Below are 19771 nucleotides of genomic sequence, written 5' to 3'. Positions count from 1 at the left end.
AGAACTAAAACACAGAATCAGAACTAAAACACAGAATCAGAACTAAAACACAGAATCTGAACTAAAACACAGCCGGGACGAGGAAAACTCAAATATTTCAGCTTAAAACACACAACATATTGTTGTAATAGGACTTTAAGAGTTAAAGTTTAATAGGGAATAATACATTTGTTATTTCTGTTTGACAGCTGGCAATTCCCTTTATGTATGTTTTTATTCCTTAATTTGAACATTTGAACGCCAGCAGGTCATCTGTGTATATATTTTGTATTTTACTATGAATTCTGAATGTTCAGGCTATTATCTTATTTCATCATATCACAATCACAATGGTGGACAAAGTAAGCTTGTGGACAATTAAGGGTTTACTGTTGCCTGTGTGTACAGTTTTGCATTTTTTGCTCTTTTTAATCAAAAGTAGTGTCGTGGATAAAAAAGAGGAAGATTCACGTTTGAAGGTTTATCAGGATATCAGCCAGTTTACTCAAGGGAACAGCAGGAACTGATCAAGCCATTTAATTGAGGTCCAAAATGTTTTCCAAGAGATAATAGAAGCAGTTGACCTGAATTAATGGAGAAAATCAAGAATGAATATAATAATGAAATAGAGGGGAAGTAAACAACCTTTCATTGAAGTCCTGTTATTAGTTTTGAGAAAACTTACATGTATGGAGCACATCATTAATGTCCATTGCATTATTATTGTTAAATTTCCGCGAGAAAAGATCCTCTTGTTTGAGTTTACGGGTCAGCTGACCTCCTGATGCACTGTGTGGCTCTTCAGCTGAGCAGTGGCAGAAAAGGAAAGACCACTGCCTCCCCTCAGAGACACACTGGAAGACTATAAAAGAAGTATTGTGAGGGATCCTATCAGCTGTTCGGCCCGCTGCCTCCACAAGGAGATTCAGATGCTTTAAAACAACCACAAATAGACTTTTACCCCCAATTAGCCACAAGACCTGAGGTGCTAGGAGTACGATGGTGACAAAAAACAAGAAATCAATGGTTGAATCTATTTTTTGGAGTAAAGTAAATCACTCGTTTGCAAAGTTTTTGTTCTGAATCATGTCTGTTTCCACACTCGGTTGCCTGCCTGCTCCTTTTCTCCCCTCATGTAGTTGAATCGTCTCTCCACGGCAACGTTAAAAGCACATCTTACTCCAACTAATGTGAATCTTGTGAATGAGCCACCTCACGTGAAAATAACACAGTACGAGTTTCCTGCGGCTCCTCAGTTGCACGGCGAGAGCAACATTTCCTAGAAGGACTTTCGGTTCCATTCTGGTATCGTGGCGCTGTCAGATATAGACGACAGGAATGTGTGAGTAGTAAAGAGGCGAAAATACTCAAGCAGCCTCACACAACACGTGTGTGTGTGTGTGTGTGTGTGTGTGTGTGTGTGTGTGTGTGTGTGTGTGTGTGTGTGTGTGTGTGTGTGTGCTGAACAACTGGACATTTCCAACAGTTAACACACTATTCAGTGTGTACAGGTGCTCTCAGGTGCTTCTTTTAATCACATTTGTTATCTAATGATATCATCCTCCCTCATTAATCTCTGTACCATCCCTCCAGGATCAAGGGTATTTTTGACTAATTCAGATTTTAGTTTTGTATTTCAGCTAAGAAGACAGTTTACTTCGCTCTGCAGCACAATCTCAGATGTGCAAGTTTACAGTTTTGTATTTCTTTACGACATTCTGTCTTAGCACACTGGCTCTTAAATCCTAAAAACAATATCGGAGTGGGAAGCCAGAAAATATTGACGAAACCATTTTTTATAACCCGGTATGTGAATATAAACTGTAATTTTTACATAGCGTCAGTGCAATATCGGCAGGCCATGCCACTGGCGTATGAATCAATAAATTCAGGTTTCATGTTTATAAAGACATATAATGTAAAAAATATCAAATAAGTTCATTTTGAGAAAATAGATTTTGTTCTTTTGTATTAAATAAGTGACCACAGATTTAATAAATCTCACTTTTCCAAATGCTCAGTCATAATTTGGCCCAAGAATGTGACCATCATGTGGCGCTACACGCCTTCATAGGTTAAAGTGTTTAAATGGCGCCACCCTGTGGTCGTTTCTTGGTAATGCGCCACAGACTTTCTCAACTGGAAAATCGCTGTCAAACTATTTTTCCTGCTCTCATGTGTCAGTACACATGGAGGCGTGTGTGTGTGTGTGGGGGGGGGGGGGGGGCATTAACACCTTGTGCACCGACGCGTCTCGAAGCGCTGCTCAGAGAGCTCGCTGTGTGGGAAGAGGCCACTTCACAGGCCCTGCAGGGGGAAAAGTGTGGACAGAAATACCCAGAGTGGATCGACAGAAACGGGCGTCGAGGGGATGGAAGCTCGAGGTGAGCTGCAGGTTTGGCATCACTCGCAGAAGGAAAAAACTAAACAAAAGCACATTTCATGGAGGGGGAGACGTTGATAGTTCGCAGAGCCGAATCCAAACAGGGTCAGGGCTTGATGGAGAAAAGCCGGGCAGCTGAATCTATCTGGAATGACAAAAACAAAACACTTTAACCCTTCGTCTTCTGCTCTTCAGAGGACCTGAGACAATCCCTGAGGGACTCCCACCGAAATCTACCATTTCATGTCTTGTTCCAGCGAGTCCCGGTGTTGGTGGTCGTTTTTCGTAAAAAAAAAATATCAGTTCACAAAGTCAAAGAACAAATAGTTTTGATTAATTTGGTTTTTAGTGAGGAATTAAAATCTGGCAGGCAGCAAGGTGGAGGAGTGGTTGGTAGGTGGAGTCCGGGCCTGAGCGTCTCAAAGTACAATCAGCTCCAGACCCTCACAGCCATGAAATGGAGAAAGGCGTCTTCGAGGAGCAGTCGCTCATTTTATTTCACTCTTTGGGCCGCGTTCGTCATTTACTGGACTTTTATCATGTATTGTGTTTTACTTTCTTAGTTTCCATCTCTCTTGATATGAGCTTCAATTTGTTCATATAAATTATGTCGACATGTAAGAAGCTACCACAGTTTGGAGATCTCGCCCTAACGCAGCACTGAGTTACCAGCATGTGTGAAATGTGAGTTTGAGGCTCAATCTCAATCCAAAGATATAATCCTGGATTATCTCACATCGACTGCTCATTGAATGAAAACTTGCTGCTCCAGAAAGAAACTTTGAGCAAATAAAACCAAAACTGTCTTCAAATGGCAGATTTTTGTTCAAAAACATTAAAGGCCTTAATTCAACCGATTTTATTTAATCAAAAATTTTATTTCCATTCAGTTCCTTATCAACCCTTCTTATTCTGCGTTTGATATTTAGAGTATTATGTATTTGGAGCGGCAGGTCTGCCGCTCGGCGTTAACATTTTTCAAATTAAAAGTCCAAAGATCCTCTGAAATAACTTTGCTTAGTCTTTTCAGGTAAAATTGGGTTTATGTTGACTTTGATTCAGATCCGAGCGTTTTGATCCACCATTAAGAAAGTAACTGTGGTACTTCACTTTAATGTGAAAAAATAAGATTCATATCAAAGACACGGTAACGTACAACAGTTTACGCCAACAGGTGAACGTGAGCAGCTCTAATGAAGTTTCCTTTTCTTTGACAAGTGAAGAGCAACTCATTTCTCTCTCATGACCTTGAATGAAACTTTAGGCAACGTGTCCGTAACATTTCAATTTTCTTTATTTGATTTGAGGGTTTTCAACAACTCACTTTTAGGCAAAGAAAAGGATAGTAATTTAGTAGTAATATTACATGTTTTAGTTTTACAAAAAAAAAAAAAGAAAAGAAAAGAAAAAGAAAGAACACGTCTGGACAGGACCTAAGTAATGAACTATGTGTACACGCTTCTGTTACAAAAACGGGGCTTAAGAGTGGAGATGAGGGAAAATAAAATCACATCAATACATAGACTCATCCCGCTGCATTACAAAGATACTCCCCTACCTGTTCCCTCCCACCCGTACGATACCATCAATGATAAAAGAAAATGATACTTGGAGTAAAAAAACAGCAAATAATCAATATATAATAAAATATAATACGAATTGTACAGTACACTCGGTTATTTCTGTCGTCCTTTTCAACTCCTGAACACATTAACAGCTCGAGTCGCGTTTTCTCTCCCTTCACGCCTCTTTTTTTTTTTCTAAATGACAAAAAGTAGTGTACATTAAAAACAACATCAGCTACACGTTCTCCTGTTTCAGTCAAGACTATAAAGCCTTCTTTAATGTGTCACTTTCACGAGCATCTGATCTGGTCTTGTGATTTCATTTAAATTGGGGGCGGGGGGGGGGGGGGGTAATCTGAGTACATGATTCTTCACCGGGGCAACAAATAAACACACAGAGCAAGAGACGAAGACTGAAGTGTTGAACTGTAACGTGAAAACTAAGTGACAAACTGGTACGGGAGCCTGCGAGGGCCCGTCGTGTTGGTGGGAAGACGATGCAAAAGAAAGGATGGATTTGTGTCGACTAAAACCGTTTCTAATGTTTCTTCATCTTTGGGAGAGAAAAGAGAGAAGCTGAAGGATGGTCTTTATTCTGGGCCTTTTGAAGTCCACGTTAATTTAATTCAATCAACCAGCTCTGCTGTAGTAAGTTGGGACCGGAAACACTTCTCAGGGAGGAGGGCGGGGACACACTGTAGTTACACTAAACCCTCCTCATCCTCACGCCTTTTCTTTTTTTTTTTGTGTTTTTTTTTGTTAAAAACTTGCTAAGCTCTTGCTCGCGTCTTGGATTATTTAAAAAAAATAAACGTCAAAAAACAATCTAGTCTAAAAAAAACTGTTTATGTTTCACTGACTGTACTCAGTGAGGACTGTTGATCTCTCAGGCTGGACCTGGACCTGGACCTGGACCGGGACCGGGACCGGGACCTGGACTGGGACCTGGACCTGGACCTGGACCGGGACCGGCACCTGGACCGGGACCGGGACCGGAGAGTGGTCACCGTCCGACGACTCCTGAGACGACGGAGATTTTGTCTTCATCAGTTCCCAGTTGACGGAGCTGTTGACGGCCGAGCCCCGACAGGAGAACTTGTGACGGGCCAGAAGCGAGGCGTTCCAGAAACGGTGTCGGCATTTGTGGCACTGAAAGGCGGCTTGCTTGAGGTGGCGGCCCCGGTGCTTCAAGGCTTTGTGTAAGGAGTTGCAGCGCCGCCTGCACACCTGGCAGCGGAGGCGGGCCTGGCGGCCCGAGTTCCCAGGGGGGTGCCGGATGGCGTGGTGGATCAGCAGGGAGCCCTGCCTGGTGTACGTGGTGCTGGGGCAGATGGGGCAGGGGAAGCGCTTGAGGGGGATTTCCATGGAAGTGAGCCCCGTGACTTTAACCACGCCCCCGCTCCACGACTTGACCCTCATCAGCCCGCCTTTCACCCTCAGCTGGGCCAGGAGCTTCTTCTTGTTGATGGCCGCCTGCAGTCGGCCCCTCCTCTTCCTCAGCATCAGCAGCTTCTTGCGAGTGTCTTTACTCAGTGGGACGCCCACCAGCTTCCCGTCTCTCATGATGCTGTGAATCACCACTCGCCTTTTTTTTTTCCGGTGCTTTCTCATCTGTCCGTGTCGCTTTTGGAAGTTTTTTGCGCGGTAGTGAAAAGGGTGCTGCTGCTGCTGCTGCTGCTGCTGCGCGGGTTGTTGTGGCTGTTGCTGCGGCGGTGGCGGCTGCCCGGAGGCGCCTTGCTGCACGTGGGACGTCCCCGCGTAGGTGGACCCTGAATTAGTTTCGAAGAAGAGCGGAGAAAACCCGGAAGGCTGCGACTGGTTGACGCGCTGGCCCGTGCGGTCGATGCCGTGCTGGGACAACTTGTGTCGCACTAAACTGTTGGAGTAGGCGAAGGCTTTGCCGCACACTTCACACCGAAAGGACTTCTCCAGCCCCACGCCGCCGCCGTGAACAGTCTGTTGATGTGCCGTCAGGTGGAAATAGTGGCGGAACGACTTCCAACACACCGTGCATGTGTACAGCCTCTGCGACGGCGTGCCGGACGTCGGAGACTTTTCCCCCTGGGAGCAGGATGAGAAGTAGTCAGAGTTTGCCGAGTTGGCGACTTGGCTGATGGCTGCAGCAGCACCTTTTATCCTCCGCCCCTGGTTGTCGATCTCCCCCTTCCTGTGCAGCTTCCCGTGCCGCACCAGGCTCTGTGCGTAGGCGAACATCTTCCCGCACAGGTTGCACTTGTAGTTCTTCTGTCCGGAGTGCACGGTCAGATGCTTGGTGAGGTGGAACGGCTCCCGGAACATCTTGCCACACACCTCGCAGGAGTGAGGCTTCTCCCCGGTGTGAACGCGGGTGTGGCGCCGCAGGGTCTCCGCTCTCCTGAAGCGTTTCAAACAGACCTGGCATCCGTACGGCCTCTCAGAGCCGTCTCCGGGAGGTGCCGGGCTCCTCCTCCTCCTCACGATGGTGTTTGGGTCCCTTTTGTCTCGGGGCTTCCTCGGCCTCCGGGGCTTCATGTGGGGGTGGCTGGGGTGCGTCAGAGGCACCGTGGACCCGTTGAGGCTGGATGTGGAGGACGGGCCCCCCAAGTTACCAAACCCCAACCCCCCCAGCAGGCCTCCGATAATGTCTCTCCTCTCCCCATCCCGGCCCTCTGAGTTTATGTCACAGGAGGCTGCAGCTGCCGCGGCGATGGCCGACATTGCACTGCTGGTGACCTCATCCTCCGAATCATCCAACAAGGCGGAGAGGGGGAGGTGGGGGTGCGGAGGCTGCGGTTGTTGAGACTGCTGCTGATGGTGATGGTGCTGACTCTGAGGGTGGGGATGAAGAGTTGGGGCTAAAGGGGCTTTACGGAGAGACTGGCTGGGCATTTCCCCGGCTAACGAGCTGTCTGAAGGGTACAGCGACGAGGACTGGGATCGCCTGTAGTCCTCCACGCTGCTGCTGTACGGCTGGTTCTGGTAACGACTTCTGGAATAATCCGTTGCATACTTGTTGTTAGTCATTCCAGCCGAATTGTTGGACATCGTCACTCTGTCTCCACTGCTCGTCATTTTACTGCTGCTCTGGTTGGAGGAGGAGCCTCCTCCGCTGCCGGCTCGGTGTTTTGAGCTGCGAGGAGGTTTGCCACAGGCACCTGAAGCCGCGTGGTTCAGGAGGGAGGTGCTCTCCCGGAAACAACGGCCACATGCCGGGCAGCGGAAAGGCTTCTCGTCGTGGATTTTCTCATGTCTCGTCAGTGACTCTCGACGGTTGAAGGACTTTTGGCAGATGTTGCAGACAAACGGCCGGTTTTGTGAGTGGGTGACACTGTGCTGGATGAGGTGGCCTCGCTTTTTAAACCTCTTCCCGCACTCACCGCAGCAGAATATCCTTTCCGGGCTGGGAGAGTTGCAGTCCGACTTCCTGGCTGCGCTTTCCGGTGTCAAGCCGTGGCTGCGGAGATGCCTCCGTAGGCTGGAGAGGTGAGTAAAGGTTTTACCACATTCACCGCAGTGGTAAAGGGGCTCCGGTTCAGGCTGCCCTGACGAGCTGCTATTGTGACTTTCTTGGGATTTGGATAGCTGCTGGTTACCATTGGCTACGAGCACAGACGTGGAGTTTGAGGAGGAGGGGGTCGACGAAGAGGATGAGACAGTGGAGGATGACTGCTGTTGCTGTGAGGATGAGTGGAGAGAGGAATGCTGCGGCTCACTTCCGATGCCACTCAGCCCGACAGCCCCAGATCCTCCTCCCACGAGGCCTGAAGAGGAGCTCTGACTGTGCCCACTGGAGCTGCTGCTCTGGCTGTTGCTCTCTGATTTTCTCTGAGGCAGGTAGCCGGCCATCGCCTTCTTTCTCCTGCTCCCTCCACCGGACGCCGAAGTGCTGGAGCCGTCTCCCGACTTTGACGTGTCGTCTTTAGAGAGGGACAGGTGCAGGGGGAGGGGGAGGGGAAGGCCTGCCTCCTGCTGCATTAGCGATGCTATCTGGTTCGAGGAGAGGACTGGAATGCCTTGGAAATCGAAACTGGCCAATGGGGTGGGCTGTGGAGCCGGGTGGAGGGGGTGCGGGTGGTGAGCGTGGCTGTGTGGGTGAGATAAGGCGTGAGGGGTGAGCTGCTGCTGTTGGTGCTGAGGTTGTGTCGCTGTGTGGCTGTGGCTGTGGGAGGAGTGGAGAGCAGGAGGGGGGGCCAGGCCCGAGTTTGACTCTGCTGAACCTTGGCTGAGGCCCAGGCCCAAGTGGTTGTGAGTGCCTTGCTGGACCAGGAACTGCTCCAGGCTGCTGTTGGTGGGGACGCCAGACAGAAAGTACTGGTTAGCAGCAAGCATGCAGCTGAACTGCTGGTGGAGGCTGCGGGGGTCCGACTGGCCTACTAAGGGGACTGCGGTGCTGCTGGAGGGGTTGTTGGCGGACGACACAGACGTGGAGGGAGAGGGTGTCGACGTGGAGGGACCGGAGGAGGGCTGCGGGACAGAAAGACCCGGATGTAGCGGTGGAGGAGGGGGCGCGGGTGTGACGACGCCCCCAATCACCCCGGCACTTCCTCCACTGCTGCTCCCGCCAAAGTCAAAGCGTCCCATCCCAGAGTGCAGCTGCTCCTGAGCCAGCGCAGCCTCGGCCGGGTGAAAGGGCCGCAGGAACTGAGGGTAGCCCGACGAGCTGCTCCCACTCCCGCTGCTACTCATCTTACTGGACTTCCTGGAGCTGTGGGACGAGGACGAGTGACTCTGGTGAGAGATGGAAGAAGGAGGGGCGCTCATTTTGGCAAATAGAGACGAGGAGTCTGCAAAGGCATTGCTCCGGGAGCTCTGGAGGGAGCCGAGGCCGAGGCCGGACAGAAGGCTTCCGGAGGAGTCCGCAGAGGGCTGGTGCTGCTGCTGGAGCTGCTGCTGATGCTGCAGTTGGACTTGCTGTTGGTGGCTGAGTTGTCGCTCTAATCCAAGGCCTTTGAACTGGTGAGCTTGGTGTCCACTCAGCATCTCTAAAATGTCCATGGGGTACTTGCTGAATTGAAACATCTCCCAATTTAGCTGTGACAAAGTGTCCAGGGGGTAAAAATTACCCCGTGCACTTAGTCCGTAGTTACTGGAACGGCCTGTGAGCCCTTAATCAAACTACTGAAGTTTGATGTTTGTTGCTATAATCCACCAAGAGCCGATGCTCAGTTTCTTCACAAATGTTTATCATCAACACTTTTAGTCCCCATTCATGAAAAAAGCCTTCAAGAGCGTCTCTGGGATTGTGAAAAAAAAATTGTTCATAAATAGGCAATATACTAAACCATAATAAAAAAGTGAGTCTGTAGTGTTCCTTTAAAGGTTCCCATGACCGTCGGCTGATGTTTCCCAGGAAGTGGAGTGCGTTTGCTGTTTGAGTGGTGGATGAGCCACTGCGTCACGATCCTCCTGTCCGGTCATGGAACCTGACGACACAGAGGAAAGAGACACATAATGTCATTTGGTAAAACTGAAGGGATTAACAGTCCAACGCTTTTCATGGCTTCATTGTTTCAGCACACAGATGCTAAATGAACCGAGCCCCCAGCACTAAACTCTCCAGTAGGGTACACGAGTCTGATTTAGCTGAACTACACTCATCCAGGATCAACAAATCTCTGCAGTTGTGACTATTTTATGCGGTTCTGATTATTTACCCCGACAACAGATTTCTGGTTGTTCAGTTAAGGAGATCGCTTCTAATCCTCTCTTCCTGTGAAGAGTCAGCTTGTGTTTGTAGAATTTCCCAAAGACCCTCCACCGGGCCTCAGCATGAGGAATTTTATCTTACGAGACCAGTCGTTGTCACACAGAATCAGTCTGATTGGCAAAGACGTACAAACAAAAGAAAAGTTTCCCCAGCATTTATGTGTCAAAATCAGATTGTTTTAAGACCCCATGAAATCAAAAATACTATTCCTCACTTTTATTGTTCCGTCTGTGGGAAACTTCTTCTGTTAACTTTGGATTTGTGACAAATCCATCAGAGTATTTTTACAGTTGAAAGTGTATGAAATAATTCTATACTTCTAATTCTAGACCTTAGAATTTAATCTCCAAATATAAATAATTTCATTTTAAATATGATCATTAATATATTATATTAGAGGTATATAAAAATGATGCAGGTATCACCAAAGAAAAACTTGTCAGCTGATGTCTATGGTCGGTCCCTAAATTAACCTGAAAACTATTTAGAATTGAACAAAACTACACAACCAGGCTGATGTAGTACAAACTACTAATAACATACAAAGAATCTACGATTAAAACACAATAATCAAGTTATAATCCACCACAAGAGCATAAAAATACCACATAAGAGTTTTAAATCACGAGAACTCAGAAATTTGAGACATTTTGGAAAAACAAAACAAATTTGGACGGGGAAGCGTTATATATATATACATTTAAAAAAGAAAAAAAGACAATTCTAACAAAAGAAGCAGAAAAACCTTTGCAGGTGACTCCAGTCTTTGGTCACATTACTTTTATTCCAAATCCCCAGAGAGGAACAGTGTGAACACAGCTCACACATCTAATTTATTATTTTTCTTGACTAAATATATCAGTGTGTTGACAAAGTCCGACTGGGAGAGTGAAAGTGTGTCGCTGCCGTCCTGCTGGTCACTCAGCAGCTGCAGTGGAATCATTTCTTCACGACTCCAACAATCTTGGAAAGCACATCGGATTGTTTGTTGAAGCAGGTAAACTTCAGCCGGCTTCCTGCCATCAGCCCGGTGAACCTGAAGCCTCGACCGTTTCCTCGAGAGTCCAGATGATTTTATTACAATCTGATTCAATGAGTCACAAGCAGATTTGATCACATTAGTCAAGTATGGTACCGCAATACAGAAGTGAAACTTAATACCGCAATAAATTACTTTCTTATGCAACAATCATCTCAGGAGTCAAACGGGAGTCAGCTGAAAGTACAATATGAGAAATATAAGAACTACAGTTTTAAATAATGTATTTAAAATATTTAGTCATTTTAGATGAAAGTCCTAAAACCATTGTGTGGCTGTAACTCCTCATTGGGACTTTTAATCTTGAGAAAATTAATATCAGTGTGAAAACATTGATCAGTGTGAAAGACGTCACAACCTGGCTGTTCCCGTTTCTTCCAATAGCTTAGATTGTTAACTTTACATTCTCATTTAAAAAAAAAAAAAATATTTACCAAGTTTTTTTGGTTTGTTTTACTGCTGAAGAATTTCTCATAAAAATTTTCTGATGAACGATTTCCATGTACTGCACATTCATGTTCTGCAAATCAGAGCTACAGAATCTCAATTTGAAAGAAAAGTGCCACTGAGCAATTATTGACTTTAAAAGATTTAAATCGACATACAGCCTGGGTTCATTCAGAACTAGGAGCTACAGGTGAGAAGCAAATAATAAAGGAAGAAACAAACAACATCAGAGTCAATAATCTCCACGAAAATGTGTTTGTATTTATCACGATACTCTTTTCTTGCTCTCTGTGTAGCATCACTGTGTAAAGTGATGGAAAAGCTCTGTTGTGCCTCCTGGTTTGACCTCTTTACTCCTTCACAATGATAAACTGGGTCTGGGTTGTGAACTGCTGAACCAGGCCTTTCGGGCTTCTGGAAAAAAAACTTCAGTCTGTAATATTTCCTTTCCTTTTAGAAGGACATTGCTTTGTACCGCATGAACATGATGCAAACCTTGAGAAATTACTCAAACTGAAGACAGAGACTCTTCTCTCTTTCTCTCCCTCTCCCTCTCTTTCTCTCCTTCACTGGAGGAAACAACCTGCTGCATCAAGACCTGAAGCATCTCTTTCTGTAATCAGACCACAAACTGATCTGCATCCGGACCACTTTACACTCCCAGAAACAGCAGAAACTTCTCCAAGCCTCTGAATTTTAAAGTATACATATATTTATATATAAACCCCTGATAAATCCTCCCCAAAACGTCAAAAAAGACAGTATATTGCCATGAAAATGTATCGTTTTCTGTTTAACGGTCCTCAGCCCAACAAAATTACATCTTACAAAAATGTAAAAGAGGAAAATGCATCAAATCAAATACATTTCCCACAAAAAGTTCCACTTTGAGATTTTATTTGCAAAAGTAAAATGATTGCTTTTAAACTGGAGGTGTTTTGTGTTGATTATAGCCTTTTCTGCATGATTACTTACACATGCATATATATTCCACCTCACAGTAGAAAAAAGATAAAAGTGAGCAATTGTACATTTTGAACAGGCGTCTATATTTTGATCTAATGTGTGACAGCGAAGACTCCAGAGTTCTGACTGAGGAGCTGAAAGCGAAGGTGTCAACGTTAGATTGAGACCTGATCACTTTAATCCGAGGCTCAGTTCAGCTTCTCTGGCAGCTCCTGATGGCTCCGTCATCAATCTGTCTGTGTGTTTCGAATTAATCTCTCTCAAACTGATTTAACCTGGAGACTACGGTCGTACAGCAAGAAACACTTCCTTTATCCAGCGTATAAAAAATGCATCACTTGTCAAATGGTAGCAGCACTGTGCAAAGTGGAGCTTCTCAGCCTTTCTTAACCTCTGACTCTGTCTTTGGGTTCCAGAAATCTCCTGACAAAAGCAATTTCAGAGCTGTCAAATGATTACAGGCGGCTCTGAAGAGCTCTGAATGGATTATACAGCAACATAAATAACAACGCATATGTCTGACTGACTGCCCGCTGCTTTTAATTCAGTGCTTTTGATTTAGAGGCGTCCAAAACACGAATATATATAAACAGGAATTTAAGCCAACTTGACATCCGATTTATTTCCAATGACCTGAGGTACTGATGAGGTGATAAACTGTGTATTCTTAAATAAGATTATATTGAATTATTTCAATAACATGTATAAAACATAAATTTTAAATTATGTGCTGATTAACTTTTAAAAGTTATTTGTCAGCTTTCTTTCCTACATTGTTGATGTGTGGCATTAAGTTCATAACCGCAAAGCTGCATTACCATCATAAAAGCTTACCGCCCTCTATAAATGGGATTTATGGACACAAACTGTTGCATTTCCTCAAAACTATGGTCTTAAATGACACTGCTGAAGCATTACAGTAAATCACAAGCCGTATTAAACGAAGCTATCCATCAAAGATTAAATATGACAAACAAACTACATGATAACTACATAATAGAATTCTACAGAATTAGGATTATTTCATTTCACTGAGCAACATCAAGCAGAAAAGAACTACAAACTGAGTGACTATAAATACAGATGACTGATAAGACTTGTCCTTCTTGTGGCAAATGAAAAAAGTTGTAGGAAGCCATGTGGAGGTTCATTTACTACACATGAGAAGAACAGTGCGGCATCTAGAGATGATCTGCATTCACTTTAGGCAGCGGTAGCCGTGTTGTGGTGCAGTCCTACACTGTCAGTCTGACCTGCAGACCCAGTTTTAGCACACATGATCGGTCCGGATAAAACGTGTCTTATTCCCTCATTAATCAGCCTGACACAGACCGAGTAGGAACCCAAACAGAATCTCTGGAGCAATGTGGCTGCATCTTTACCAGCTGATCCACAGGTCTGGAGCTCCCTGCTGGCCCGCAGCCTCTGCGTGTGTGTCGGGGGCTCAACAACCCGCTTTCCCCACCGAATAGCGCAGATTTCAGGTTGACAGCCTGTGAATAAAACGGACACGGTGATGACCGAGCAGCTCGGACACAAACACCAGCTTCTGCTCGCTGCCGTCGATCATCCTGCTACTAGCTAGCAACGACTGACTGTCACGGCGCTCCTCTTGCGACTCAAATAAAACCCTTAAAACACACTTAATTCTAGCGTTAACGAGAATATACACATACAGAATGTGAGTTAAAAACATGCACGATAGTTAAAAAAAAGTAGCAGTAATAAGGAACATCGGTAAAAGAGCCACGGCTAGCTGGTAGCTGGCGGCGCGAGCAGCTTAGCCGAGCCGTTAGCCTGGCGGCTAACTCGTTAGCCTCGCTCTCCCGCTGGAAGCGGCTTTGTTTTGGTGTTTTTACCTCGCAACTTCCGACGTGTGGCCGCAGGAGAACAGAAAAAAACCCTCAGAAACGCGGCGGCGAAAGTAGGAGGACATGGGGCGCCGTGAGAGCGGTGTGCCTACCGCCTAACAGCGGGGCCTCTTTCTTCATCCATGGAGGAACCGTGAGAGAGGCCTGGCTGTCCATCGGCCCGGGAGGGCTGCTGCTTCTCGAACAAAAACTCTCCCCGCTGGCCCGCTCACACACGCCCGCTGTCTGCCTCCAGAGCGGCGCAGCGCGGCTCCCCCCGGATCACTGCACGTCCTCTCCCACACGGCGCCTTTGTTTTCTTTCCGTCGTGTTTTTCCCCTTTTTCTCCCCTGGCGGCCGCTCTCCGCCCCGTGTCGGGTCTCGGTGTCCCCCTCCGCAGACGGATCCTCGGATGCTGCTCAAGTTAAAATGGTAGTTTCCTGTCTGCATAATGGTTCCGGGTAGAGCCGAGCTCCGGGTCAGTCCGTCCGGCCGCCGCCGCACTCACTGCACCTCTGCCCCCTCGAATCCCGCCGCGTCCCAGCCAGCATGACGCTCATGAATAAATAAACCCCGTGTGTGTGTCTGTGTGTGTGCGTGCGGCTGCGCGCGGACGTGTACGTGTGCGCCCGTTTGCGCTTCCATTATTTCAGCCCGATAAATAGAAGCGCTCGTGACACCCCGCGTCATGAAAACTCGCAGCGTGCCTCGGCGCGCGTGTGAATGTGTGCGGTTTCACACCGTGTGTGTGAAATGTTAATTAGTCAATTAAAGATATCATTACTGCGCGTGCTGCATAACAACACAAGGCGTGTGTGTGTGTGTGTGTGTGTGTGTGTGTGTGTGTGTGTGTGTGTGTGCGTGTGCGTGTGTGTGGCTAATTGGCGTTCATTTAAACTTAGTACAGTATCCCTGCTTACTGTTGGGTGTGTGTGTGTGTGTGTGTGTGTGTGTGTGTGTGTGTGTGTGCACACACACCGCTCATCTTGTGGGGACATAAATGGTGTTTTCCCTCCTCATAGTGTTCTTGATGTAAATTATTAATCATTTAAAGAACACTGGGCCATGCAGTGGTGTGCAGTGGTTTGCACTGTGGCCTCACAGCGATAGGTAATGTGTTTCTGTGAAGGGTTTGCATGTTCTCCATCTGGTTTTCTCCATTTTCCCCCCACAGCTCAGAAACATGCGTTCAAGGTTAATTAATGAATCTTGAATTGCTCATTGGGGTGAATGTGAGTGTGTCCCACCACCCTGTGACCCCCACACTAAATTGGAAGTATTACCGCTTGCCTGCACTGGGTGGCAGCACTGAGTCACTGTTTCCCAGAGTTTTAGCAGTTGTGATGTTAGTTGTCAACAGAAGCTTCAGCTCTTCTCTTCTTCACTCATGTCACACTCTATTGCTTCTTCCATATTTTCTCTGAATGAAGATTAACAGGAACCACGACTCACTGCACCATCTAGTGGCACAAAGTGGTATTGCAAGAACAATCAGGTTAGCGGCAAATTTCAATACAAATGATAATCATTATAGGTAGTTTGCGTACTCATAATGTACATTTTATCTTTGGTGGATTATGTAAAAAAATGTTTTAAACCAAAACTAGGCAGGTTATTCAGGTTCTATCATGAGGGGACACACATTGTGTCCCCTTTACAGTGAATCACATCTGTAGTGAAAACAGAAAATCTATGCAAGTACAGTGCATGTGACGTTGGCCTCTCTTTGCCCTCTCTGCGTGTGGTTGGATTGAAAAAAAAAGTAAAAAGTGTAATATTGATGGCGACTAACTGGAGTACTGTCTATTCACCCTGACAGTTTGTCCGGTCCGGTCACACTGCGGCCACAGAAGTATGGATTAGTCTGTAGGGAGATCTGGTGCCGGGCATCCCTCTGGCTCAGGACGGCTTCAATTGGTGCTTTTCATGTCCAGTACTCCATTTTATCCCGTCACACCGTTCAATAACATCAAATATTCTGCTGACACCAGATTAGAGGTCAACCGGACAGCAGATTGAATTCCTCGTCTAATGCTCCAATTTTAAAGCTTTAATGAAGGTAATTATTGGAGATGAAGTGGTGGGATGAAGGCGAGTTGTTCCCTCGTGTGAAGACTCGTTTATTCCCCCTGGAGTGGAAATAACGGGGGGGATGAAGAAATATTCTGATGAATACACTTAATTATATGACTTTCCTTTTATTTCAGTGACAAAGTGTCACACCTTTCCTCTCCATAATGTTTAAACACTTCGAATAATATCATCCAATAATAAATTAAATGTTCTACGCTCAATATTCATTGCAGAACTAACAGAAGTACGTCAGAGGATCGCGATGTAATACTTTCCTTGTTGAGAACATTTAAGAATATTTCATTTATTAATTAGCTACATAAATCCAGCCTTCTTTTTCTTTTTTTTAACTCTAGGTGGCGCCATTGCGGCAAACTCTGACCCAAAGATCTCAGACAGCTACTCTCCAGAACAGAACTTACTCTGTTGTTCTAATTACTAATCATAGTGGAGGATGTACAACTTTTAGCTTTAAGAAGCAAAGCAGGAATGTACTCCTGTGCTGTACTTAACTTTCAGTGAGATTTAGTTTGTACCTGCTGTGGTATGGAGAGTCGCCCGGGGCTGGCGCAGACTAAAGTGGGCTGAAGTCAATGTAAAGTGCCAAGTGCAGTTTTTTGATATCGTCTCCATGTTGACCTGAAAGTAAAGCTCCGATGTAACGAGTGTTGTGGTGAAGTACACAGAACATTAACTGAATTAAAGGAGTAAACAAAAGTATGTTAAATATATAGCTAATATTGTTTAACACTAGTATCTTTTGTAAACGGCTTTACATTAAACCCAACAACAGTTTATGACGGCTTATTTATCTGCATAGAATGTACATTGGACATTGAATTTTGACTAACTTTATAATAAATCATGAGATTCTATTAATAAGTCGTGGAAAACCGTAGGCAAATCAGCACCTTCCTCAAAGTGAGAATAGAACACTCGCCCCCTGGTGGCTCAGAGCAGTATTTCTTATGAACATGGCCCTCTGCTGGAGGAATGCGGCATCACACTCTTATGACCGAATGCAGATTTCTTATGCTGAGCCTTGCCCCCTGGTGGCAAAACACAGTATTACCCATAAGCTTCATTCCTAAAAACTCCAATCACTTTTGGATTATGAACAAAGTGACACTCAAGGCACCTCCGAACATTTGAGAGATAATTTCATACGGTCAACACACCGCAATACACAAATATTCTGTAAAAAGGCAAAAATACCACCGAAACATGACACAAATGGACATTTTTGACCGTATGTTGTGTGATTATTCATGACCAAAAGTAAAAAAAATAAAGAAATGAAAACACAAGACCAATACTTAGTGGGATTTTTTTAATTGTTGTTATTAATTAAACAGTATGATTTCTACAAACGCAAGAATTGATCACCAATAACAAAAGGGTTGCACATCTTGTGAAACCCCCGTTTGGATATTCTTGGAAATAGACATATATGGGGGATGTAATAAATAAATGTATCATACAATTTGAGGTATGCAGAGTAGCTTTGAGAATACAAATATGCCCATGCCTCCCTCCCCTCCCCTAAGTGGTTAACACACACATACACACTCATTCACACCGACACACACACACACACAACCGCGCACATACAAGTACAGTTTCACCAGAGGAGCAATTAACTAAACATGGATCACAACATCTGTATAAGACCTTTGAAGGTATGAGGAGAAATGAGCGAGACATTAAAAATACAAGTGAATCTCACATGTCATTTACACCCCCCCCCCCCTTTTTTGCCTTTGTTCTCTTTAAAAGTTCATAAGATGTTTTCATTGTAAAAACCACAGAGTTTTTCCAGTCCTGTCAGCCAATGGCAAGTCACTGTACATTCTCCTCCACTTCAGCAGCAACTCCTAGAAAACCCCCGCAGTGTAACAGGTCCGCCCTTTTCACTCCTCTTACTTGAGTGCCCTTAAAAGCCTTTTAAAACGAGCACGCACGAGAACGTTGCCTCGAAGGAAAAGGAAAGAAAAGAAAAACGAATCTTTGCAGATAGTCGAAGGCGCGATAAATCCTCGCACTCGGCCGTTTCACTTTTATTTAAATACCAAACACAATATAAGCTCTCGCTAATTTACAGTTTCAAACGTTTGAAAAGTTCTGGCTTTGGTGAACGCAGCTCGACGAGAAAAAGCTCAATGTCCCTTTTTTTTTTGTCCTCGAGACGCCTTTCAATTCTAATTTCGGGTTGATATGAACACACAGCGATCGGGAATCGGGTCGTAAAATCGTCTGGCCGAAGACGCGGCCTGTGATTGGTCAAAAAAAAAAAAAAGAAAAGAGGTTCAGCATTCCTAAGAAGAAGAAGACAGAGAGTTACGCACATGGGCACACAAATAAAACAGACTCGTGTTTGTTTACAAACATACACGCCGTGACATCATCAGTCATCACTATGACATCACCAACACGGGCGTCTGACATCGTCATGCGGTTCGTCTTTTCTGGTTGATTGCATCAGCTCTTTCTGTTCTCCAGAATACAAAGGTGTTTCGCTTTTTATTTTTTTTTTATTTTAAATTCCACTAGAAAGTTTTAATATTGAAAAAATCCAGGATCGTTACATTAAATTTGACAGAGATTAAAAAAATAAATACATGTTTAGGTAAGAGACAGAAATGATAAGAGCATTCAGTCTCATCAAGGTGTGGGGGACGCTTCTTTGTTGTTGTTGTTTTTAAATGACATAAACCATTAACACGTGAGCACATGTATTGAAAGACTAAAAATGGCTGGCAGGAAGCTTCCCTCAGTCATCCATCATGTCTCGAACAAGGCCTCACGAGTCCCTCAGGCAGGGTCGACTCGGCCAGCGTGGCCAGAAGGTCCGTCTCACAGCCAGAAAAAAGAAATAACTTTTTTTTATTTTTTTTTATTTCTTTTTACAAAATATGACATCGTTATGGTGGCCTCTCCTAAAAGTTTCTTTGCTTTGCAGAGTTTCCTTGCATGGTTTGAGTTTTCACTGGAAGCGAATGAAAGAGTACCCACGAGCATGCCTCCCGACACACAGAAGACATGAAAACGAGAAGCAGACGCTGTACAGAGCTCAGACACACAAAGATAATTCGGTTTTAGCCCTTGGTGTGAAGTGTCCATTACCCCCCCCCACCCCACCTCCCCTCCGCATGAGGTGAGCAGCTGAACTTGCCGGCGACGTGCAGGGAATCAAACCCTCAACTCTGTTCAGACTGCAGTGAAAACTCGCTGAGCGGTGCTCGGTAATAAAATGTTTGTGGACCCGCGATGCCCAGGGGTTGAATTCAATAAAGTTCTCACTAATTCTCAAGCAAAGGGTCCCGGCACAACCATTCCTCCACGATATTCTAGAGTCCAGCGTACCGAGGCGTCTGAAATCCCCCGTGTTCGAGGCCCAGTCACACCAGAAACGGCGAGATGCATCAACGCAGCTCAGACAGACCAACCAGGGGACGGAGTGAAAGTCTGATTAAAAAACATTTATACCACGAAGAGCAGCTCTGCAGCTTCTCCTCAAAGCAGATCGATGGTTACCATGCAGTGTTGGAGAAGGTTTGGGATTGAATTTTCAATCTTGTTTTGTTTTAACCTCTGCATGGAGGAACTCCATGAAATTTGTCCCTTTTTTTTTTCCCATACTCTATTTTATAATAATAAATGTGTTTTGTCTAAATTGTCCGAACGTCCTAAAGACAAGACCTCTTGATCAGTTTTGTTCATCAGACAGCTGGTGTGACCGGGCCTCTGTGTTGCTTTCACCCTAAAAAATGGCTCATATTTTCT

General features: G+C 45.4%; 1 protein-coding gene across 3 annotated transcripts; it reads right to left on the bottom strand.

Moving 5' to 3' along the window:
- Positions 1-4084: 4084 nt before the first annotated feature.
- On the bottom strand, positions 4085-14498 carry LOC308122787 (uncharacterized protein). Of its 3 annotated transcripts, none has more exons than XM_080484871.1 (3): positions 13925-14421; positions 13448-13558; positions 4085-9329 (listed from the first exon to the last, which is right to left on the bottom strand). In XM_080484871.1, exon 3 carries the CDS (start codon positions 8923-8925, stop codon positions 4780-4782), a length of 4146 nt encoding a protein of 1381 aa, XP_080340997.1. In that variant the 5' UTR covers positions 8926-9329; positions 13448-13558; positions 13925-14421; the 3' UTR covers positions 4085-4779. The 3 variants fall into 3 exon arrangements, 2 of the variants coding, with proteins under 2 accessions (XP_080340997.1, XP_080340998.1); XR_013936170.1 differs by lacking the exon at positions 4085-9329 and adding an exon at positions 10382-10697 and having other exon boundaries at positions 13925-14498; XM_080484872.1 differs by lacking the exon at positions 13448-13558 and having other exon boundaries at positions 13925-13986.
- Positions 14499-19771: the final 5273 nt, after the last annotated feature.

This window comes from Lipophrys pholis, assembly GCF_963383615.2.
Source record: "Lipophrys pholis genome assembly, chromosome: 17".
Lineage (NCBI taxonomy): Eukaryota > Metazoa > Chordata > Actinopteri > Blenniiformes > Blenniidae > Lipophrys > Lipophrys pholis.
This window is presented reverse-complemented; position numbering and strand designations above follow the sequence as displayed.

Coding starts and splice junctions, on each gene's coding strand:
- LOC308122787 (XM_080484871.1), bottom strand. CDS start 8,925: ATGTTTCAATTCAGCAAGTACCCCATGGACATTTTAGAGATGCTGAGT.